General features: G+C 49.7%; 3 protein-coding genes across 5 annotated transcripts in view; 1 reads left to right on the top strand and 2 right to left on the bottom strand.

The window, feature by feature from the left end:
• Positions 1 to 6,618, bottom strand: part of MGAT4B (alpha-1,3-mannosyl-glycoprotein 4-beta-N-acetylglucosaminyltransferase B) — a 51,287-nt gene extending 44,669 nt beyond the window's left edge. The window contains exon 1 of one of the 2 annotated variants that reach the window (XM_014886938.2): positions 6,377 to 6,618. In XM_014886938.2, coding sequence (XP_014742424.2) covers positions 6,377 to 6,473 — 97 coding nt within the window. In that variant the 5' untranslated portion in view covers positions 6,474 to 6,618. The remainder of the gene's footprint in view (positions 1 to 6,376) is intronic. The other variant, XM_088173611.1, reaches the window with a different exon arrangement.
• Positions 6,619 to 13,436: 6,818 nt separating this feature from the next.
• On the top strand, positions 13,437 to 17,848 carry SQSTM1 (sequestosome 1). Of its 2 annotated transcripts, XM_014886976.2 has the most exons (8): positions 13,437 to 13,687; positions 13,831 to 13,926; positions 14,714 to 14,943; positions 15,052 to 15,208; positions 15,678 to 15,767; positions 16,275 to 16,516; positions 16,730 to 16,937; positions 17,546 to 17,848. In XM_014886976.2, the coding sequence occupies exons 1-8, from the start codon at positions 13,510 to 13,512 to the stop codon at positions 17,701 to 17,703; spliced, it is 1,359 nt and encodes a 452-aa protein (XP_014742462.1). In that variant the 5' UTR covers positions 13,437 to 13,509; the 3' UTR covers positions 17,704 to 17,848. The 2 variants fall into 2 exon arrangements, with proteins under 2 accessions (XP_014742462.1, XP_014742464.1); XM_014886978.2 differs by lacking the exon at positions 15,678 to 15,767.
• Positions 17,849 to 18,278: 430 nt separating this feature from the next.
• MRNIP (MRN complex interacting protein) lies at positions 18,279 to 21,699 on the bottom strand. Its single transcript, XM_088173615.1, has 7 exons — positions 21,617 to 21,699; positions 21,478 to 21,537; positions 21,228 to 21,325; positions 19,959 to 20,028; positions 19,520 to 19,656; positions 19,174 to 19,276; positions 18,279 to 18,959 (listed from the first exon to the last, which is right to left on the bottom strand). Exons 1-7 carry the CDS (start codon positions 21,674 to 21,676, stop codon positions 18,384 to 18,386), a joined length of 1,104 nt encoding a protein of 367 aa, XP_088029741.1. The 5' UTR covers positions 21,677 to 21,699; the 3' UTR covers positions 18,279 to 18,383.
• Positions 21,700 to 22,983: the final 1,284 nt, after the last annotated feature.

The raw sequence follows: 22,983 nt of genomic DNA, 5'->3' as shown, positions 1-22,983 counted from the left end.
TCAAAGTATTTTTAGGCAGGTGGCTCAGCCTCAAGGGTCTCCTTCAAAGTCCTGGTGGCTGTGGATGCCTGTGCTGAGCCAGGCACCTTAGCATGGATATTTTGTGTTTCTTTATACCACAAAGAGAAAAATTTGCCCTTTGGTGACTGATTTGGGTTTTGTGAGCAGGGAGAACCATGGATAATCCAAGCGTAGCTGCAGCAGCCTTGTCCATCTATTGCTAAAGCAATTTCTCCAGCACTTAGTGGCTTCAAGGCTTTCTAGAGATGACTGGCAGCTTCACTTAAACTAGCCAGCTATAGATGTGTTTTACACTAAACACTAAGTGAATAATCAATGAACATTCAGGATATAAGTACAAATCAATGATTTGTTTTAGATGAATCAAAGGGAATCACAAATTAGTTTTGTTCTGTAACAGAAGTAAACCAAGAGAAGTACTTGATTTAATTGGGGGTGTGTTAACCTCCTCTGACTGCTCCTCTCCCACGCACTGACACAGACCCTGCTGTCACAGAAGCGTGTCCTCCAAACCCCTGGGAAAAGAGATGTCACTGTCCCCAGAGAGCAGATGGGAACTGAGGCATGAAACCAGTCAACCAGTCAACTTTTCCAAGACTGGGAGGGACACAGCATAGCAAGGACACAACTCAAAGTCTATGCTGAAGAACACAGGTTAGAAGAGAGCCCTTCTAACTCCATCTCACAACCACAGCTCTTACTCTGGGAGGAGCAATGGAACACAGCAACTGCACACACAATACAGGTCAAGAGCTCTGTTTAAAGGCCTTTAAAAAGCTGCAAATAAATAAAAACAGATATACAGGTGACTCCAGCCAATGAAAAACTTATTTTATAAACGTATATCAACAGATTGCACAGTGCCCCTCGTTCTTGGGATGAATTTGTTCAAGTCATAGGTGTGATAATTTTGCAAATGCTGCTGCATTCCAGCCACCGATTTCACACAATGTCTCCTGAGCACCATCCAGGCCATGAAAAGTCTCTCAGAAACGCTCCTGCACATCTTTTTATTCACCACGCATTTTAATGACAGATTTCCAAACTCCGTGGCTCCCTGCCCAGGTCCTTGCCTGCACCTCTCCAGCCCCCAAAGCACTCGCGGGGTCTCCTGCTGGCATCTCTCCTCCTGGGAAACGCTTGCAAGGCTTGCCGTGAACTGATCCCAGCTCAAACCACGGCTTTCACTCGTATCCATTTCGCTGCAGGCAGTGCCCAATACCTCAAAGAAACTACAAAACCCCGAAGTCAAGCTGGTGCAGGCAACAGAAATGAAAAAGCAGCAGGAGCCCCACATGCCGCAGGACATGGCTCGTATTTAACGCTATCAAGCTTTGACTCTGCTGCTTCCAGAGCGGATTAGCGTTCACGGCTTTTTTGCACTATAGAAGAAGACTTTGTAAACACAGTCAGAGGAACACCCCTCTGGGACAAAGTTAGCTTCCCACAAAGGTCCAGTGAGCAGAGCATCCTGCCGTGGCAGCGCTGCACGAGCGATATTTCCTTACAGAGACGCTGCCCGAGCCCTCCCTGCTGCCCCAGAGCAACATCCACGCTGTGTCAGCCAGAGCCCCTCGGCCACCAAACCCAGCATCCCGCTCCTCACCACGCTCACAGACCAGGTGAGAACGCCTGTGCTCACACCTGCACCAGCACACCCAGCCAGGATGCACGGGGGGAGTCCTCCAAGGAGCTGTGCACACCTGTGCTGAAACGCTTCCACAACATCCACAGGAAAAACAGTCCCCACAAGGGGAGCATCCAAAATGCCACACAGTCACAACTGATCTTAGTGGTGTGAAGCCACCATGCAAACAGCAACCCCACTCTGCAGGCAAATCTGCAGAGTTGGCTGCAGTTGGGGTTTTACAATGGAAGCCAGGCACTGGTTGGCAGTGGGTAACTAGAAATCATTAAAAGCTGACAGAGAAAAAACTTGCCAGGGGAAGCCTGCACAGGCAACATGGGTACAGAGTCTGCCCAGAGCTACACAGCCATACTGAGGAGGTACCATGCCAACCTCTGCATGTAGCATTTCCAATGGGCAGCATGTTGGGAGTCTCCTAAAAGGTTGAACACAAGATTTACAATTTCCTGTTCAATTAAAATCAAATCCCAACACTTAAACCCCAAATATCCTGCAGCATTTATGGCTCTGGCAACGGCTGCAAAGGACAAATAGAAGGGCTGTATAAACAGCACATGGCTGGTCAGTCAGTCAAGATAAGAACAAACATTATGGATGAGAACTGAACAGTTTTCACCACTGGAAATGAAAAAACCACAACAATTTAATTGGTAGGTTAAATTGTTTGCCTTCATCCCATCTGTATTTGTGACTCACCTAAAGTTATGAAACCTTGGTTTTACTGATCTTTCAGTAAGTCCCGAGTCCCCTGGAGCCCCCATGTTGGGCACATTAACCCCAAACCTGCCTGCACCTTCCCCAAGGCCCGATCCTCCACAATTAACCCCTACACATCCAACACCTGACGCCAGGTTACAAAAGAGCTTTCTGCATGGCAGCTCATGGTTTTGAGGAGTAAAACCATATTTAAATCTAAAATCAGCAAAGAGAGAATACCAGACTTTGGCCAAGACACCCACCACCATGAGGCACAGCACGTGGCCCACCTTTGAGCAGCCCGTGATGCTGGCCACCGGCTGCCTGGCTGTGCTATTTGAGGCTGCCCTTCTCTTCCCACTCCAGCAGACTATTTCAAACCCCGTTTATAATTGGAAAGAGGCAGCATCTGTTTTTGCAGACCATGAGGTCAAAACTTTACTAATAACCACAGCACAGCAGAATACCATTAGCAGGTAAACAAGCCCTGAACTGGTCTCGGAAAAGCAGCTCTAGAGATGGCTTGTTCTGGTTTATTTTCTTTCAATTAATTGTTTTGTCCTCCCAACATAGAGTGGGAAGACAAGCAGACTCTGCAATGCCTTACATTTTAATATCATATTATTCCCCACTGGAGGCAATGCAGACACCTTGCCAGACTTCCCCAGAACTCAACGACATCAGCAGCTCAGGAGCACTGGGAATTGTCTCCAGTCACTCACAGGGGATGACTGATGTAACAGAGGACTGGCAAAAACAAAGCCTATATTTGAAAAATACAAGCTTAACTTCAGCTGAAGTGCTTAGAAAACAAGGAAAACTTGAGCAAGAGATAACCTCTGTTCATCGAGAACAAATCACATCAAATCTCTCATATTTCATTCTGTGACAGGGTGTCAGGACTTGCAGGAAGGAGAGAAGAAACAAAGACTTCAGAGACCTCTGGTAGTGTCTGATGGGACATCCCCATAATGCAGCCAGGGATGAAGGGATTGGCCTGAGCTGCTGGTGTAGAAGGTAGGACCACCACTGCTGGGAAGACCACCTGTGAACAGGGCACTGCTCTTTGAGCACAGACTGAGGGGGCTCTACTGAAGCATCTTTCAGGGGAACCCATCCCAGATCCAGCACCAATTGGTGTTTTCATCCACAACTTGGCTGATGACAGAGAAAACAAGCTGATTGCCCTGGAAGGCTACACCAAGCTGAGAGCGTCTGCAAGCATGCAGGAGGACAAGATCAGAATTCAAAACAATCCAAATAATTTAGAAGAAACAGTCTGGAAAAAAAAAAGGACACGGTTCAACAAGGACAAGCGTGAGGTAATGCAATTTGGTAAGAATAATTAACCAGGCAAACACAAGATAAGGAATGAAAAGCAAGACAACATCTGGAGAAGAATAGTTGAAGGGCTGACGGATAAAAAGAACCAAAACCATGAGTAGCCTATGGCAAAAGTGAAAAGCACACACAGTGGGATGTATAAACAAGACCATTGTTTCTAAAAGATATGAAGTAACCCTTAGTCTTCTGAGCAAAAACACAGAGAAAACAGCTTCAGCTCCAGATTAAGCATCACTCCTCACCAAGGATGAAGGTCCAAAAGAGAGTAACAAGAGCAAGTGCAGATCAAGAATACATGACCTAAAAAAGAGTGATCAAAGGAACCAGTGTGGTTTAATCTGTATTAGTAAGGGAAACAGTAGCAACTTCCAAATATTTACTGGCCCACTGCAAAGGACAAAAGGAACTTTTCTGCCTGTTCCAAACAGATAGAAAAAAAAGAAGAGCAATCCTGAAACTAAACTGAAGAAAAAAACATTTCTGTGCGAATCATAAGAAAAACCTAATATGAGGGCTGTTAAATGTCAAACAGATTGTCTGGGGAGCTTAGGAGTCCCTGTCACTGGAGGTTTTTAAGAACGAATACGACAAACATCTGTCAGGAAGGGGTTGGCTATCAGCAATCCTGAGGAGGGCAGGAGATGGACTGAATGACCTCTCAAGGTCTCCAGCTCTGTTCTGAATAACGGCCTGATACGTAAATGACCATAATAGCTGGAACCTGCTGTGCTGACACAGCCAGCCCGTGCTGGCTGTGACCTGCTGTAGCCACCGCCGTGTGCAGCTGACAATCTGTTGCTGCCAGAGGAAAACGCGAATCTGGAGAGGGTCCTGCGAGAAGAACAGGGACAGTGGTACCCAGGGTTGTTATTTTGGCACTTGCGTGAGCCACAGGAAAAAGCTGCTTGTTGAAAAACAGAAATGTGTCAAAGGACAATGCAGCCCAGACAGCACAGACTGCCTAGTGGGGTTGGCCACCCTGCTTCTGAAAGCAGGAGGGGCTGCTCAGAGCCCACACACCACTGCACGCTGCTTTTGCTTTATTTATAAGAGGAAGCTGCAAGCAAAGCCACTGCTCACAGGTAACCACAGGGCAGCTCTCAGTGTTCCTCTACCCCTGCACAACTACTGTGGTCTAGCACTTCTGTCTGAAAGCAACACACAACAGCAATACCTGGGTATGCAAACATTTTGGCCAGTTAAAAATATCACCAGCAGAAGCAAACCAATCCACTGGTACTGAGGCAGCACTCCTGCATTGCAAAACGCCCATGAAACAAACCTCTGCAGAAGGCAGCTCTGCTGGGATTTAAACCACCCTAGCAGCACATAGGAGAGCCTCCAGTGATGAATGAGGTAGAAGAGTCCAAGCAGCCACCTGTCAGACACCTGCAGCTGCCAAGACAAAATGGCACATCCCAGGCACTCCTGGCCTGCTGCAAGGGAAGGGGCTGGATGGGTTCATGTCATCCTGCCTGTCAGAGCCAAAAAACCTTCCTCCAGAGCTGCCCCAGCCCTGATGCCAGCCTTGCACTATGCACAAGCTGCACCTTGTGATGGTGCATGGTGTGCCACAGGATTGCAAATCCATCGAGTCACAGCTTACACTCAGCAAAGCTGCTTCTCACCTGTAGCAGGGAGAGATGGTTATATAGCAAGGGAGAGGAGAGAGTCAAGGCCTGGTCGGTCAGACCACACACCTTTAATGACCTCTAAAAGTGCAGGAACTGGAAGAGCTGAGCGATTACCACAGGTGTAGGAGGTTACACGCTCATACACAGTACAGAGACACAATTCAGAAGCAACTGTCAGAATTGTTCTCCAGGTCAGAATAAGTCCAGTGCACAGTTTGAGTGAGAGACTGGGTGGAGAAAAGCAACTATTGTGTTGTCAGGAAAAACCAGCAGCAAGCATCTCTGCAACACCTGCACAGGATTCCTCTGCAGCCTCGGCAGGACAGGGCCCTGCACCTCTGCTCTGCAGCTGCCCACGCAGTGCAAAGCCAGCACCAACATTTGTGTGCTGAAGCCACAGCCCTCACACCTGTCCCACATCCTCTGAAGTTACTGGACTCAGCACCGAGACACAAGAGACGCACGCAGGGAAGGCAGAGATGCTCAGATCTCCCCTCACCAGTTTGCCCAAAGAACCCCCAGCATTTGAGAGTTCCCCCCAGTTGCTGGCACTATCACACTTTCCCGCAAATTCGACCCACCTGGCTCCCATCGCCCATGAAGGCTTTGGCCATAAACATGGGGGTGCAAAGAAGCACATCATCAAAGCCAGGCCAAGCGCACCGCGACCCGAACAACAGCGGGTCCATCACCCCACAGTCCCCCGACCCTCCCTGGCCGCAGCGCGCCTGGGGGTCGAGCTGAGACCCCCGGCTGGGATTCCTCCCGCCCAGCCGGCCACGGGCAGTCGCCCCAGGGGTTCCACAGGTACCGCGGAGCCAGGGGGGCACAGGATCCCGCCGAGTCCGCGCCCCCGGGGCTCCAGCAGGATCCTGCCCTTCGGGATCCCCCAGGTCCCGCAGGATGCTCACCGGGTCTGGATCCCAGTGCACCCCCGGGGTCCAGCCGGGCTCGACTCGCTGCGTCCCCGCACCCCCTCCCCGGCGGCGGGGCGGCGGCCGGGTCCCCGCGGAGGCGGCCGAGCCCCCCTTACCTTTGTGCCCGCCGAAGGCGCCGTACCAGGAGAGCGAGAGCAGCGCGCACAGGCAGCCGAGCAGCAGCGTGAGCGCCGTGCCGCTGCGGAGCCTCATCGCCTCCTCGCCGGCGGGGGCGGCCGCATGTCCCGGGCGCGGCGCGGCCTCGGCAGCCCCGGGGGCCCCGGCGGAGCGGAGCGAGGAGCGCGGAGCCGAGAGCGGGAGCGGAGCGGGGCGCACCGCCCGCACCGCCCGCACGCAGCGCCCGCGCCGGGCCCGCCGGGCGGGCGGGGCGGGGCGGGGCAGGGAGGGGCCGGGGGCGGGGCGGGAGGGGCGGGGCCGAATGGGCGGGGCCGGAGGGGCGGGGCCGAGGGGCGGGGCGGCAGCGAGCGAAGGGCGCCCCCGTGCGGGGGAATGAGGGACTGCAGAGGGGCGGGGGAGTGAGTGGGAGTGCGAGTGAGGATGTGTGTGAGTGCGAGAGTGTGAGAGATATGAGTGTGTGAGTGTGTGTGTGTGTGAGTGCGAGATTATGAGTGTGTGTGTGTGAGAGTGTGTGTGTGTGTGTGAGTGCGAGATTATGAGTGTGTGTGTGTGAGAGTATGTGTGAGTGTGTGAGAGTACGAGAGAGAGCGTGTGTGTGTGTATGAGTGTGTGTATGAGTGTGTGTATCAGTATGTGTGTGTGAGAGTATGTGCGAGTATAAGTGTGTGAGTGTGAGAGTGTGTGTGTGTGAGTATGTGAATATGAGTGTTTGTGTGTATGTATGTGTGTATGATTGTATGTGAATGTGTGAGAGTATGTGTGTGTGAGTGCATGTGTCTACACGTCTGTCTGCACGTGTCTATGCGTGTGTATGAGTGTGTGTGAGTGCGTCTGTGTTTGCACATGTCTGTGTGTGTGTATATCTGTGTGTATCTGTGTGATTCTGTGTGAGTGAGATTGTGTCTGAGATTGTCTCTGTGTGTGTATGCACCTGTGTTTGTGTATCTGTCCATGTCCATCTGTGTACATGTGTGTGTGTACATCTGCATGCACATGTGCATGTGTGTGCAAGAGTGCACATTCATGGGTTATGTATATAAATGTATATATCTGTATCCTTGGCTTACTGCTCTCGATGCACACCTGCCTCCTCATGCCCATCCATATGTCTCTACAAAGGTACAGATAAATCTGTGGGTGTCTGTGTGGGTCTGTACACGTGTGTGTGTGTCCATATGTGTCTCACTCTGTGTCTGTATGTCTGTGTGTGTGTGTGAACATGAGTCCGTCTGTCTGCAGTGTGTGGGGGTGTACAGGTACCTATGGCTGTGCCGGGATGATGCACATCCCCGCACATGGACCCCGGGAATGGCCCAGCCCCTGCGGTGTCACGGGTGGGTGTCCCTGGATGGAGGTGTGTGCTCAGCCCCTGTGCACAGGGATGTCCCCACGGGGTGTGCACAGCTGGGGGTGCAGGATGAGCTCGGGGGCAGCAGCCCCGGGAGTCATGCAGTGCATCCTCACTGCCATTCCCACAAAAGTGTTTCATCTTGGTTAAGGAAGCAGCGTCCAATATTTATTGAGAAAAAATCAGTGCCAGAAGAATATCACAAACGGAAGCTGCTGCCTGGAAGGACATTATCCCTCTTCCAAAGGACCTGGCATTCATGGGTTATGACCTCAAGCTGCTTGCCTATGTGAAGGACAGAAGAAATCAGATTACAGAATTATTTTGCTTCTGTTTTCTTGTGTTAATGTGTCCAGTTTATTTCATTATAGACTGTACTGTCAGGTCAGGCTCCATAGGCCTTTATCTGCCTTCATCATCTGAACTTGTTTCTGTGGGTGGCCATGAGGTCAGGCAGCTCAGGTGCCCTGTATGTGGGTACATAATTCCTGAACCAGAAACAGTTGTCATCTCCCGCTCCCCAGAGCTCTTTTAGCAAGTAAGTATTTCTCAGACATGTAAATATTGTAGGTCTGGCTTCCACTGATCAAAGTCTGTTGCTTGAAATGTTTGATCAGTTAGGGTGCAATGTACAGCCAGGCGTGTGCCCGTGCCAGGGGCAGGAGCGGCGATGCTCGGACGCCGCCCTGGAGCCATCCCAGGTAGCAGGCAGGGATGAGCTGGGAGCCAGCCGCCCTCCACGGGAACATCTCCTCCCAGCAACACTGGGAATCCTCCTGAGAAGGAAAACCTGCCAAATGGGTCCTCAGGCGTCCACTCTGTTTCCTCCTGGGAAGGTGAGCAGTGAAGGGAGCCCAGCCCAGGAGGGTGCAGGGGCTGCCTCGAGGTGCTCTGGGTGCCTCTTGAGGGCTACGCACGTTTGTGAGGAAAAGGTCACTCATTTCTGCAGTCTTGCCTATCTGCATCCTCAGAATTTTCTTCGGTTCATGAAATAAAGCACGTTTTTCAAATCTTGAAATGGTCTGTCCCAGTGGTGAGAAAATCCGGGGAGGAAATCGGCAGAGGGAGCCCTTTGGACGGATCAAAAGTTTCTTCGTCCCTCCACTGACAGAAGGCAGTGAGAACTCCAGGGCCGAGTACAGACCGCTGCTCACACGGGGCACATTCCTGAGCAGGGAAATGTCCTGGACAGAACTCTCAGGAATGCTGAAAAAAAACGGGGGGAGGGGCCTGGACTTGTGCATCCTGACCTGGATTTTACAAAGCATTTCCCAAGCAACTCCCATCAGAACATGAGTCAGCAGCAGGTCCACAGGAATTAATGGAAACTCCCCGTCCCCAAAAAGGTGGCAGACAAGTAAGAGCTGCTGGTGGGGAAATTTTGTAATCCCTTAAATGTTGGCTACTTATTTTCAGAGGTGCAAAATGTTCCCACCCCTTGGGATACGTGGTATGTCTGCAGCAGAAGAGGGAAACATTAATAATTTCACCAAGAAAATTAATTAGACTCTTTCCCAAGGATAAAGTTTAATCTAATTTCTGCTGTTATACTTTCTCTTCATAAAAGTCTGAAGAAATTAATGAGCTTTATACCACCTTCTCATGATAAAAACCTTGGGTTCTCTTGGAAAAAATGAGGGACTAAGCCAAATTGTAGCACCTACTACTTTTCTCTCAGACCTGCAAAGGTCTCTTATTCTTGAAGTGAATCCCTCTTTCCCCAGTTTTGTATTTTATTCTGTTTTTAAAGTTTTGAGCAAATTTTGAGCAAGTTTTGAGCTCTGGTCCTTTTGCGGAGCAAATATTAAAATGTGAACTGCAGAGACCCAAAATCCTGGCAGCAAAGCGAGGGAAAAGGTTTTTTTAAGGTGGTCTTATGATCTTTGTACAGTTGATGTTGGCAATGCTAAGCATGCTGAAGAAATGAGGGGCTGTCATGCAAAACACTCCCATAGCAATACACAGATCCTGAGGCCATTACAAAAATTAGAAAGAGAAAACATTTATCAGGTCTAGGTATAAAATGTAATCCAGATTTATAGCTGATTTTATCTAGTGCTCTAAAGAGCTTGGCTCTGGTGTTTAGTCCATCTTTAGGCTTGATCCTTCCCAGGTTGCTTTATGCAAGAAACAAAATAATTTCATTTTCTATATGTTTTATAGGCAGCTGTGTTCAAACATCACCATGGCTTGTTTCTCTGAAGCATAAATGTTTCCAAATCTCCTTAGCCGTGAGAGAGGAAGGTAACAACAGGGTGCTTTACCTTCCAGGTGTTGACATATTGATGCTTTAATTCAGGGCAAAAGCTACAAGTCAGATTCTCAAAGCAACACTTGCCCTGAGAAATTTGCGTAGGTTGCAAATAACTCTTTCTCATCTCCAGGAACATAAAATCCTTATGGAACTGCATGACACTCCTAGCACGATTGTACCTTGTGCCTGCTCTCCATGCGCTCTTCCTATTTGCTCCTCTGTCTCAGTGGAAAAACTATCCCAGAGTTTTCTGCCCTTGACAGCTTCACGCTCCAGCAATGAGAAACGCTGCTGAGCCTGTGTAAACACCTGACATGGCACAGCTAAACTTCAGGAAAGCTCAGCCTCAAAAATGAGACAGCAAAAAAGTCCCTGCTCGGCTTTCTGCTCTGCGTGTGCCAATGAGGAAGGAGGGTTCTGCTTCCGAGGCATGAACAGCGCTTTCACTGGGCTGGAGGAGGAGGGAAGCGGTCATGGGACCGGACTGAGTCACCAGCCTCTGTCCCGACATGTCTGGAGGATCCTGCAGCTCTCCAGAAGCCTCTGGAAGGAGCGTGTGTGACCTCAGTGTGTGGATGGGGCACCTGGTGCATCCCGGAGAGCCGCACCCTGTCCTGCCAGAGCCGGGGGAAACAGGGACCAAACCCTCCCCTCCTCACCAGGAGTGCTGGGACAGTGATGGGAGCTCAGGCTGGACCAATGATTTGGGGGAAAATTTCCTCTGGAAAATCCTTATCAGCCTCTGCTGTGGTTTGCAAGCAAGGAAAAGATTGGACATTTCCCCTCCTCCACCCCACCTTCTTCCCCCCAGGGCTTTACTGCAAACATAAGAAGTTTGGACAGAAGGAGTATTTCTGGTGACTGTGCCCTCAGAACAAAAACTTCACCAAATATTTTTAAACATTTCCCAGCAGAAGTGGGTGTAGAGAGAAAGCAGAGCACTGAAGGGATGCTAATTGCTCCTTTTTAAGCCTTTCCTCTCTATCTTGAATCTTCAAACTCCAACAGCTTTTTTTTTTTCCCTGTTTCCTTTACTGCTCCTTTGCTACATCCATCTGTGAAGCTGGTTGCTCAGCACCTGGGGCCAACGAGCCACTTTTTGGGCAGGGATTGCTGTGCTGCCGTGGAATTCCAAAGGAATTACAAGAAAATATCCGCACAGCCACTGCTTCGTGATGAGAATGGCAAAACTAACAAACTAACTAACAAACTAACTAACTAACAAACAGAGGGAGAAACTTCTCAAGTGGATCTGGGAATACAGCACAGCTCCTCACGTGGCTTCTCCAGGGGGCTGAGGACCCGGCCAGAGGCAGAGCCCAGGGCTGAGGTAATGGGGGAGAGCGAGATCTGAGCTGGAGCAGGGTTCGCTGGGAGGAAATCCCCGACCTCGAGGAGGAGGAGGAGGCTGGCTGAGTCACCCCTGTCCCGTGATCGATGAGGTAAGCGAACAAAAGACCGGTGAAAGCCTGTTTGCCTTATGTTTTGTAGAAGTTCATGATGTCACACCCAGAAGGCTGAGAGTGACTCAGCATGTCCCACCAGGGCAACTGGATTAAAGGGGACACAGAGGAAAACTCAGATTTCTGATTTTATTTTAGCGCATTGTCTGGTAATTATAAATGCAAAAATCAATTAGCCTGGAGACAGAACTGACGTGAAAAGACACAGGAACCTGAGGACAACCCCTGTGCCTCAAATGCCCCTCAAACACAGGCAGGGATGGAGAAGGGAATGGGAATTGGTGCTGTCTGAGACAGCAGCAACTTGGAACCTAAGGAATGAATGAGCTGGAGCTGGGTCTCAAAATACCAGACTCTGGCTTTATAGATGAGATGAAAGTGGCTCTTGGGATCCTCAGAAACAGGACATGAGATGAACATCCTGGAGGTGCTGTTTGGTGAGGCAGATCCAATGCTGGCAGAGTATTGGATGTCCTCATGTCCTGCTTCTGCTGGTGCCACCTCTGATTTTATGGAGAAAAAACCATAATCCAACAATGTCAAGTCAGCAGCTTTCACTGACATTTTCAGACATAGAGATACACACAGCAAACAGGTAAAAGAGAAGGTGGAAGTAATATGGCTTTGCTGCCTGCCCAAACCTTTCAATATTTCGTGCTGTAAAAGCTGCTGAATCATTTCTTACACAGCATCATCCATGCTTCCACCTGGTCTGCTGGTGTTTAAACTTTAACCTACTGCTTCATAGTGGAAATATTAGCCATGTCATACCTAGAAATAGAATATTCTAGAAAACATTTTAACTTAAAAGGGGCAAACTTTTCCACTGTAAATACTATTTTCCAGGAAAGGGTTGCAATTTCAACATTGCCACGCACATGCCAAAAATGTGTCTACATGAAATGCCAAGTGTTTAAACATATATACTTTAGGTCAAGAAATAAACTACCTTCACATTGTGGAAATTAAAATTTATGCTTCTTTTGATTACAGAAGATGATAAATCATGGCACTGTTTCTCCTAAGTTCCTAATACCTTAAACTAAGAAATACGGGACCAAGAGTCAGAGTGGTCAGGCCCTTGGGTGAGAGGAAATTAACACCAACAAGGAACCTAATAATCATTGATCCATCATTATTTAATTATGCTTGGACAGCACAGACGGTGTGTTCTGCCAGCTGAACCCTCCTGTGGCCGGATTAAGAGGTCTGTCAACTGTATCTGATCTGAAAAAAATACTGCTGCCAACCAGCTTGGAAAGGCCACAGCACATCCTCCTTAATGTCAGTTGTGTTTACACCGGTGTCTTTATTTTTAGTCGCCCCCATTCCGAAACGCGGGGTTCAGGGAAGAGTTATTTATTCCTGTCATGCTCGGCTCCCAGACCGCTCCGGTGGGTGCCGCACGAGCGGGGCTGGAGCTTGGCTCCCACCGCTGCTCCCTGCCCGAGCTGGCCCCGAGGGCCACGCTGGAAGGGACAGGCGGTACCGGGATGGCCAAGCGCCGTGCTGGCACGTAGCCCAGCGGATCCTGGTGGCTGCTGCCGAGCGGGGACGGGACCAGCGCAGCCCAGCGCTGCCCCGTGGTGCGGTGTTTCCCCATCGGTGTGTCTCGGAGGCCACCCCGAATGTCCCCATGTCGCACTCGCTCCCCGCCGCCCAGGCCCCGCTGGTGCTTTGGAAACCGCAACAAACCCGCGCCCCAAACGCTCCTGGCACTGCCCCGGGGGCGCAAACCCGGGGCCGAGCAGGGCAGGGAGCAGACATGGGAATTTGCACATATTCACAGGTTTTCCCGGCTGCAGGAAAACGTGCCTCGATCGTTTTCGGTTCCCGCGGGATGGGGACGGAGCCGGAGCAGGAGCGGAACCAGGCCCGGGGGCGGAGCCTGAGTCGGGGCGGAGCCTGAACCCGGGTGGGGGGCGTGGCCTGTGCGGTGGCGCTATAAAAGCGCGGCCGCCGGAACCCCCGCTGCTGCCGCGCTCCGCCTTGTGTGTGTCTGTGTGTGCTTCGGCTCCCGGCCGCAATTCCTGCTGCGCCACAGCTATGGCGGCGCTGACGGTGAAAGCCTACCTGCTGGGCAAGGAGGAGACGGCCCGCGAGATCCGCCGCTTCTCCCTGCCGCCGCCCGCCCGCTACCGGGCCATCTACGACCGTGTCGCCGAGCTCTTCCAGGGGCTGCTGCGGGCCGGGCCGCCGCCGGCTTTCCGCATGCACTACAAGGGTGAGCGGGGCTGGGGCTGCGCTGTGGGCCGGGCCCCGGGGGGTTTCCCGGCGGTGGCAGATCTCGGGGTGCGGGGCTCTGGGTACCCCGTTACCCCCCGTGACAGCCGACCGGGCTCTGATCCTGTGCTTCGCCCTTGCCAGATGAGGACGGGGACCTGATCGCTTTTTCCAGCGACGAGGAGCTGGAGTTGGCAATGCCCTACGTGCGGGATGGCGTATTCCGTGTTTATATCAAAGGTACGGCGGCGTGGCTCCGGAGAGCACGGCGGGTCTGGGCTGAGCCCTGAGCGCTTCTGGCAGCGCTCCCAAAGCGGGAGAGCCCTGGCCCTTCCCTGTGTCCTCAAGGGCCTGGCGTGGCCTCTGCGGGGGAGGTTAAATAAAGGGTAATGTAATATGACAGAACATGAATCTGAGGTGGGATAAACAGACCACAAGTTTTCTCCTGGCCCTATCAGCTGGCCCAGTGCAAGGCACTGTTGTCATTCTCGTTCCTTGGATACACTAAACTGGCGTTGGTATTTTAAATATTCATAACAACGCGTTAGCCTTAGTTCCACTTCGCCAGTGCATAGTTGCTGCCTAGTCCCTTGTGTTCAGGTAGATGCCCTCAAAGCTTTATCTGCAGTCCATCTAGTGAGCCGCACCTGTTGTCCCTGTTCTCATGTTATGCTTCCTGGCATCCGCCTTCCTAATTCCTGCTCCAGAAACATTTTGTTCTTGCAGTTCTTGGGAAGGTAGGATAAGAAGCCAGATGAGATGGTGCAGTACTAATCTAAAGTAAGCATGCCAAGAGATACTTAGGATAAGGCATGCTTGGTTTCAGGAGAAGGTATCTTTGCAAAACCTCTTTGCACGTGGTTTAAGGTCTCTTATATGAGCCTGGCTTAAGTTTGACAGCCAGTATAAAAATAAACTGACCTAGTAAGTCAACACTGCTTTGATGGGCTGTTTGTGCTTCCTCTGTCTGATTTCCAGCCTGTAAATAGTAACCTGTTCTTGATGCAAAGTTTCCTTTCCTTCACAGAGAAAAAGGAGTGCAAGCGGGAGCACCGCTCGCAGTGCAGCCAGGAGCCTCCCCGCAACATGGTGCACCCCAATGTCATCTGTGATGGCTGTGAGGGACCTGTGGTGGGCACCAGGTTCAAGTGCAGTGTCTGCCCAGACTATGACCTGTGCAGCACCTGTGAGGGAAAGGGCATCCACAAGGAGCACAACATGGTGATGTTCCAAAGCCCACTGCTTAATCCATTTGAGGTGAGCAAAACCTATGGAAGGAAACTGATGAGTGGGAGATTGCACAAATTCAAGTCAGGAGTTTCAGTTGCTCAGAAGCCAGTGTCACATGAATGTCACCCTTTACAGTGGCTTCCCCGAGGACGCTGGCTCCGTAAAATGCGCCACGGTGTTCCACCCTTCCCATGGATGCACTGCTGGGGGTATCCTGGGCCTGCAGCTCCCTGCCAGAACTCGGAGCAAGCTGAAGCCAGCACTGCAGCCCCCAGTGCGCCTGCTGCAGAAGGTAAGAGGAGATGCCCTGGTAGACAAGGTGGTGGTGGAGCCTCAGACTAGCTGAGGTTCTGCAGCACATGGTAGAGTCTAGGTGGGAAAATAAACAGAGGAACTAATCTAATTTGCTTGAAATAATTGACACCTTTCAACACCAAGTATGATTGCTTTAAGGTGTGCTTGGGTCTATGCAATCATTGAGGGTGCAGATAAAGTATCTGGAACCCAACCAAGTTGAGCTGTTAGGTCAAGCATGTCACTATTCTGCTCCACATCTGCCTTTCAGCATGGCTAATGAGCCATAACAATGCTAATGCTGGCTTTCTGTTCAAGAGGTAGCTCAGTGAGTTTTTCTCTGTAGTGCTTTGTTCTGTAATCTGTATGAGTGACAGGAATGAGCACTAAGCTCCTGTGGGGACACACCCTCTGCAGGTGCCCTTTCCCTCTGAGCTTGTGTGTGCTAACAGAAATTGTTTTTCTAGAAGCTTCTACTAACAGCCAGCCTCAGGACCCCAATGTCACCTTCCTAAAGAATGTTGGGGAGAGTGTTGCAGCTTTTCTGAGCCCCCTAGGTAAGTGACCTACAGTTTGTTACCAGTCCCCGAGACTGGCTTACAGGTCTGTGTAACAGGAACAGCAGTCAGTTGTTGTGACTGGTCTTGGAACTGCCTCCTAAGCCTCAAAGCCTTAATTTACACTTGGATACTAATAATGCTTAGGCTTAGAACAGCCACTCAGTACTTTTTCTTCTAGAGAAAATGAGGAAAGATTTGATTAATGTGTCAGCACTGCAACACCAACTTCAAGTCAGTGGTGACTCTGGATTTTGCCTGGTTTATGTGAACATAGATAAAATTTCTGCCCTGGCCCTTTTAAATATATGGCTGGTCTGTGTAGAGGAACTGTTTGTTCCTTAGATATTCTTCATTAAAGAAGGCTTTGCATTTTAATTCCTGCCTGTTACATTGCAAATTGTAGGATGACAGAAACCTTAAGAGCGTAGAGCAGGATTCTTTATTTAGGGCTGTGCTTTTGGAAAAACCTTTTAAAACTTTGTCCCCCTTAAATGCCTTTTCTAGGTATTGAAGTTGATATTGATGTGGAACATGGAGGACAGAGAAGCAAAGTGACTCCAACTTCTGCCAACCAAGAGAAGACCAATGCTGAGGCAACCAGCAGTGCTCCAACCCAGAATGCTCAGACCAAAGACTGGAATAACACAGAGTCTGCTACACAAGTAAACATTATTGCAGAACAGATACAAGACATGGTGGTAGATCCTGTGCCCACACAAATGGAAGATGGCAGCTTCCACTCCCAGGTACAGGAACTATGATGGTTTAGCAGACATGGTGAGAGTGAATATTAAGATGAGAGCAGATTAAGTGACATACAGCACCTTTACAAATTTACAGCAAAGGTAGCGGGACTTCTTGTGGATGTAATTCTTTATATTAAAGACAAATAGTAAGAGTGTGCATCCTGCCTGGAAAGTGCTACAGCACCTAGACTTTTTCCTTTTTCTCCATTTCAGGAACACAGTGAGTCTAGCAGTTCATCGGGGGGTGAGGAGGACTGGACCCACTTATCGTCCAAAGAAGTGGATCCTTCCACAGGTGAGCTGCAGTCTCTGCAAATGCCAGACACAGACGGTCCCAGCTCCCTGGATGTGCCTCGGGATCCTCCCCAGCCAGGACCTACAGGACTGCGAGAAGCTGCTCTCTACCCACATCTCCCCCCAGGTAGGAGAGTGTGTCAGGTTTTGTAGCTAAGAGCAGCTTCGGCTTGAGAACTGCCAACTTGGCCTGCCACAAGCAGACTCGTTTCAGAGGTGGTAGAAACCAAAGTTGTGTAAGTTAGAGCTAAACCTGTCCCTGACTTGGGCAGGTTTGGCAGCTCTTGCACCCTGTTAGAGATGAGCAGGTGGTTCCTCTCTTGAATGTGGGCTGCTAAATCTTAACCAGATGTCTGACCTTAGACTGATAGGCCATTTGGGCAACAGGAGATGGGTGCTGTCCTCAATCCTGTCCTTGCTGTGTACTGCTCAAGAGAGCCTTTTAATGCAGGATGTGGAGCAGTACATTCTGTGGCTTTAGGGCAGCAGTTTTCTGGTGGGAGCCAGTAACAGTATCCAAGGCCCCTCAAATGACATCAGCCGCACCGAGTCCCACAGCAAGGCCAGCTGAGCCTGACTAAGCGCTTTCCTTAGCTCTGATTATGTACTGTTTTTCTTAAACATCTGCGCTCTTGGGAGACAAAGAAGAGCTTGTCTCTTCCTCTGAGTGCTAGTAAAGCCTTATCTGGCTCTCAAATTGCATGAAATACCTGAACTCTAATCTTCTTTTCACAGAAGCTGACCCTCGCCTCATCGAGTCCCTGTCCCAGATGCTCTCCATGGGCTTCTCTGATGAGGGTGGATGGCTCACTCGGCTCCTGCAGACCAAGAACTGTGACATTGGGGCAGCACTAGATGCCATCCAATATTCTAAGCAGCCACCTCACTTGTAGTAGTATCAAAAAGCACTTTACTAGCTAAAAGCAGATAACGCAGCATGATTTATTGTGGTTCATCATTCTTCCTACTCTGGGTTTCTGTCTCATGTTCTTAAGTGCTTGTAGAATGGAGGAAAAATAAATACTACTGCATGTGCTATGTCTGTCTGAGCATTTCAGTATTGCAGCTACATTCTAACAGATGAGGCTAAAAACGTGAAGCAGTCCAGGACTGCCTTTCTTCACATACTTCAGTGTACACTTAGGGCTACACTTAATAAGAGAAATCCAGTGCTCTGCTGACTGGAGCCTGCTTGCAGCTCTGGAAGAAAGGGTTGCTATGGGAGATAACAACAAAGATGTACGTTGGGGAAAAAGAGCTGTAGTTTGTAAAGAGGAGTCAATCACAGAATTTAATTGTACAGGCCAGGAATCCTTAAAGCCTAGGAGCTCTCTCCCCAAGCTGACCTACTTCCATTCCTATTTCTAGCTGCTGAGGTTGCTAGACAACACTGTAACCTGAGAGCAGCAGTCTCTTCCCCCTCCTTCCCTTTCCCCCAAACACAACCATCACGCAAGTAAACTAATAGTGCAGTTCTCTACGGCTTTGAAGCCACCTTTACTTCAAAACTCTCTCAGTAAACAACATAGCAAATGCATTAGAGACAAGAAAGGCATGCCACAGATGCCTGAACTTAGGAGAGATCATCATCGAACTCCTCACCTGTGCAGAAGAGATGCTCATAAGAAATGCTGCTCAGCTTTGGCCAGGGGTTAGAGTTACCAAAGGTGTTTGCTCTCCCCGTGGAGGAGCAGCACCTTTCTCCTGCAGTGGTCTCTGCAGCAGCTCCCACCCCTAGCACCTGGCTGTGAGGTTCTCTGAGCTCATCCTCAACTGAGCAACTGCTGCTGGGCGCTCTCCAGGCCAGATCATCAGCGCTAGTAACACACTTTTTAAATTCAAAACCTGTACCCTGAGGCAGAGTTCTTCCAGCCTGTCCTGAGCACCTCCAGGCCCCACTGGCAGTGGTGCTGTCCAGCCCCACACCTCCACTGCCCTCCTGTAGTGCCGTGGTCACTGCAGCAGCATTTTCACTAGAGTTGTCAGATAATGAAAGATATTTTCCCCACTTGGACGGCTTGGTGCAAGCAGTTGGGGGCTGTGTATTCTCCTCAGGCACTACAGCCTTAGAGACAGCAGGAACAACACTGCCTCCAGAACCAGCACCTCCATCATGTCCATCAGGCACTGCTACAAAGCACTTACTGCGCTGTAAGAAGGGAGAGAACTTGGTTATAAATGCAGCATAGAAGCATTAAAAGTGGCACTTATTTAGGCAAAGCCAAACCTATCAGAGACAAACCCTCAACACATTTTTTTCTCCCCATTCATTAGCTTGCTGGAGAAGAGTAGAGAAAGACTCAAAAAATTCAAAATGATGATGATACAAAAGTGGTCAGGAGCATCTTCTATAGCTAAAATACCTCAGTGGTTTTAACTTTTTTGGCTTGACAGACAAGCTGAGAAACTCCACTTTCTTCTGCATGCTCGGGAACATCACTGGAGAGGGAGCACTTCGGGTGTTTCCTGGCCAAAAAACCATTCACAAAGAGGACAGATGAGATCCACTGTGATTCTTCTCACACATCACCAGAGAGGTTCATAAAATGCATGGCTCTTTATCCCCAAATACCAAACCCCTGCTCAACTCAGGTCATACACTGCAACCTGCACCTTAGCTCAGATCTCAGAGATGAGCTCCCTCCCACACCTCCAAATCAAGTGCCACCACTCAGGGGCAGGAATTGCAAAACCAAGTTCTCTCTGTACCTTTGTTCTCCCACGGTGTTCCTTCTCTGGGAACAGAACTGTTGCCTTTTCAGAGCTGCCTCCTCCTCATCATCTTCATGATCCTCACTCTCCTGGTCCAGATATTTACTCCAGCGACTGCCTTCTGTCCTTCTCTCCTACAACACTAGAGAATTACTAAAAACAGCAAAACATGGGGGTTCTCATTTTTGGTATTGTTACACCTGTGCTGAGTGCCTCAAATCATGAATCAGTTTAGGACATGTTCATGTATCATGTTCCCAGGTTCAGTCCCCAGTGGAGCAGTTTCTGTGTACATCTCCCTCTGTCTCTGCAGGAGCCTCTCTGATTTGACCATTTCACCTCTCTGAACCATATAAAGGGAACACTGGTTTCACTGGGATTCACCCACAACAGAAGGGGTTTGTTTGTATTTACCTCAGCTTTGTAAGGATCTTACCTGCCGGACTGAACTGTCCTCATGCTGTGCTGTTCCATTTTTGCTGTCATTTACAGAGTCTTCTACACACCTAAAATAGAGGTTTAAACTACAATTTCTAGAACACACTCCTGTCTGTTGATTTATAGCCTTCAAATCACCCAGTCATAGCACAAGAGATTGAACAGAATGCATGGATAGGAACACTGGATAGGAGACATGTCAGAAAAAAACAAGATCTATGGAAAAACATATGCCAAATTAATTATTTGCACGATACATTGCACAAATGATTAAATCTAGCTAGAGGCCCTAGTTAGAGCCCTCCTTGTTGCTATACAGAGCTGCAAGTTTGATCTAAAGCCACTAATTATGAAATTATAAATTTCAGTTGATCATAGGTAGGGACATAACTGTTTGTTTGGTACAACAGCTCAAACTCACTCATTTTATCCCATGAAAGCAAGGAAAAGGGAAGTTGTTTCATAATGCTTTGAATTTCACAATTCCTTGAGAATAAAAATAGCAACACTTTTTGATAAAGTGAACAATGAGTTTTCTTCCCCAAGCTTAACTGTGAAGCACTGTGTAGTCACAATTAAGTTATATAACTACCCTTGACCGATGCCTGAAAATAACTTTGAATAAAAAGAAGGCTGGACCAGTTCAAGACCACTTCAAAATTAGTTAATTTATAAACAGATTCAGAAATTAAATAAACAGGAAGGTGCTACTCAGATTTTCCAGCCCAGCAGGAATTACTGAAGTGTTTGCACTGAACAAGTCTTTTATCAATAGCTGAAGTGATTACTCAACAGATTCACAGTGTGAACCCTGTAAGTGCCAACAGTTAGGCAGCAACTTCTTCAAATGGATGTTTTCTGAGGATGTAATCTGATGAGGACTGTAATCTGTAAAAGAGACATCTCCACAGTCAGCTCATCAAACAGTATATAATAAAGACCAAATAAAAAAAAAATCAAAAACCAACACAACAAACCCAAACCCCATTGTGTACCCTATATTAATGAGTAAAGGCCTGACCAACACATGCTATTGATCGCCTATAGAAAGAAATCCTTATCAAAAGAAACATGCTGGGACATTAAACCCCCAACAAAGAGCTTGTTCCTGTGAGGTGAGGCCAAAACCTGTACGGTCAAGGCTTCTCAACAGGCCAGAAAACCTTCCCTGGCATGCTCAGGTAGCCAACAGACCCGCAGTGTGTGAAGATGCACATCAGCTGCCGCACATTAAAAGCAAGGAGCAGGTAAAGGTTAAACTCTGTACCAAGATGTCCAACCAAGCGCCTCCTCGGCTTCCCCCTGCAGCAGGTTCAGCTTCTGGACGTGGCGCCTGCACTCCAGGCCCGAGCCCTGCCCATAAACCTGCACAGAATGGACGGGGACAAGGCTGAGGGAGCAGCCAGAGGGGCACTGCACGAGGTGAGGCCACAGCCCAAGTGTCACCGAGGTGAGGCCACAGCCCAGGTGTCACCGAGGGCCGCTACACGCGGCTGAGGGTGCAGGGCTGCCCTCACCTTCTGCACGGCCTGCCGCTGGCCGCACACGCTGCAGCTCCACCGCCCGCTGCGCTTGGCCTGCGGGGCACAGCGGGGTCAGTCAGAGCCCAACCCAAACCCACTGCCCCCGGCCCGGCCCGGCCCGACCCGCCCAGACCTGCTGCCCCTGGAAGCGGCGGCAGCGGCAGCACCGCAGCACCCAGAACCGCTGCGCCATCGCCGTCACGTGACCCCCGCACCAGCCGCCAGCGCCCCTCGGCGGCGGCACCGGGCAATGACACCGGACAGTGACACCGGGCAATGACACCGGACAGTGACACCGGGCAGAGACACCGGGCAGTGACACCGGGCAGAGACACCGGGCAGTGACACCGGGCAATGACACCGGGCAGAGACATCGGCACCGGTACCGGGCAGTGACACCGGCACGGACACCGGGTAAGGGCAGCGACACTGGCACCGGGTAGCCACACCGGAACCAGGCAGCGACATCGGGACCAGGCAGCGACACCGGCGCCGGGACAGGCTCTCCCCTGTCCCAACCCAAACACATCAAGTGACGGCCGGAGCGCGCTCCACGGGGGCAGAGCCCGAGCGCCGGGCAGCGGCAGCTCAGCTTGGCAAGGAGCGGCTGGCGGGGCGTGACCGCCAGCATCGGCACCGGGCACGTCTGCACCAACTGGACATGGGTTGGTCCGTGTCATGCAAAATGAAAGTCTACAGAGTAATAAGGAAAAGGGGAAAAGAGGGGGAAAAAGAATAGGGGACAAAAAAGGAAACAGAAGAGGGGTAAAAATAGAGGGGGAAAGAGGGAAAAGAAAGGCAGGGGAAAGGAGAAAGAAAAGAAAGGAAAAAATTAAAGGAAAAAGAGAAGGAGAAAAGAGAAAAAAATACAAGAGAAAATTTTAAAAAAAGTGAAAGAAAAAAGGAAGGAAAGCAAAGTGAGAGTGCAGTCGCATCAAATCCACTTGCTGGAAAATATACTAAGTTTAAATTTTTTTATATAACTTTAGTCGGGGGTTTCATTGGCCTTTGCCCCGGGGGAAAAGAATTTGAAGCTTCTTTTCAAAGGATTGTTTCGTCACTCAAGGCGTGATGAGCTTAACATCTCAGCAGAGTGGGAGTAGCACAGAAGATAAACAAAAGATAACGACCATTAATGACCATCAACACCAAGCATCAGCCCTGGCATGACATGGACACCTGCTCCGGAAAAGAGTAAGAGAACCAAGGAATGAGGAGCACATTAGCATCGGAGGTGAAGAAATCCTTAACCAATAAGAAACCAAACACTAAGAACCGTGTAACTTGGGACCAACGAACATTGAAACAATTAATTCATATGGATTTTGATTGTGTAAGTATCTGAAAAATCTAGTAAAAAGCAATGTGTCATGGAATGATTTTCTCTGCACATCCAGGCTATGTGTGGCTGAAACTATTTCTGTTGCACATCCTGGACAGAATAAAGTAGCGCCTCAATTCTCTAACACAAAAAATGTTGTTGGAGAGTTTTTGTTTTTC

This window comes from Sturnus vulgaris, chromosome 15 (assembly GCF_052056855.1).
Source record: "Sturnus vulgaris isolate bStuVul1 chromosome 15, bStuVul1.hap1, whole genome shotgun sequence".
Taxonomy (NCBI): Eukaryota; Metazoa; Chordata; class Aves; order Passeriformes; family Sturnidae; genus Sturnus; species Sturnus vulgaris.
This window is presented reverse-complemented; position numbering and strand designations above follow the sequence as displayed.

What these genes read in the sequence shown, in the direction of transcription:
- SQSTM1 (XM_014886976.2), top strand. Translation starts at nt 13,510, where the DNA reads ATGGCGGCGCTGACGGTGAAAGCCTACCTGCTGGGCAAGGAGGAGACG. An exon ending in TTTCCGCATGCACTACAAGG is followed by an intron (nt 13,688 to 13,830) that starts GTGAGCGGGGCT and finishes CGCCCTTGCCAG; the next exon opens with ATGAGGACGGGGACCTGATC. An exon ending in ATTCCGTGTTTATATCAAAG is followed by an intron (nt 13,927 to 14,713) that starts GTACGGCGGCGT and finishes TTTCCTTCACAG; the next exon opens with AGAAAAAGGAGTGCAAGCGG.
- MRNIP (XM_088173615.1), bottom strand. Translation starts at nt 21,676, where the DNA reads ATGGCGCAGCGGTTCTGGGTGCTGCGGTGCTGCCGCTGCCGCCGCTTC. An exon ending in AGCGGCAGGCCGTGCAGAAG is followed by an intron (nt 21,326 to 21,477) that starts GTGAGGGCAGCC and finishes CATTCTGTGCAG; the next exon opens with GTTTATGGGCAGGGCTCGGG. An exon ending in GCGCTTGGTTGGACATCTTG is followed by an intron (nt 20,029 to 21,227) that starts GTACAGAGTTTA and finishes CCTCTATTTTAG; the next exon opens with GTGTGTAGAAGACTCTGTAA.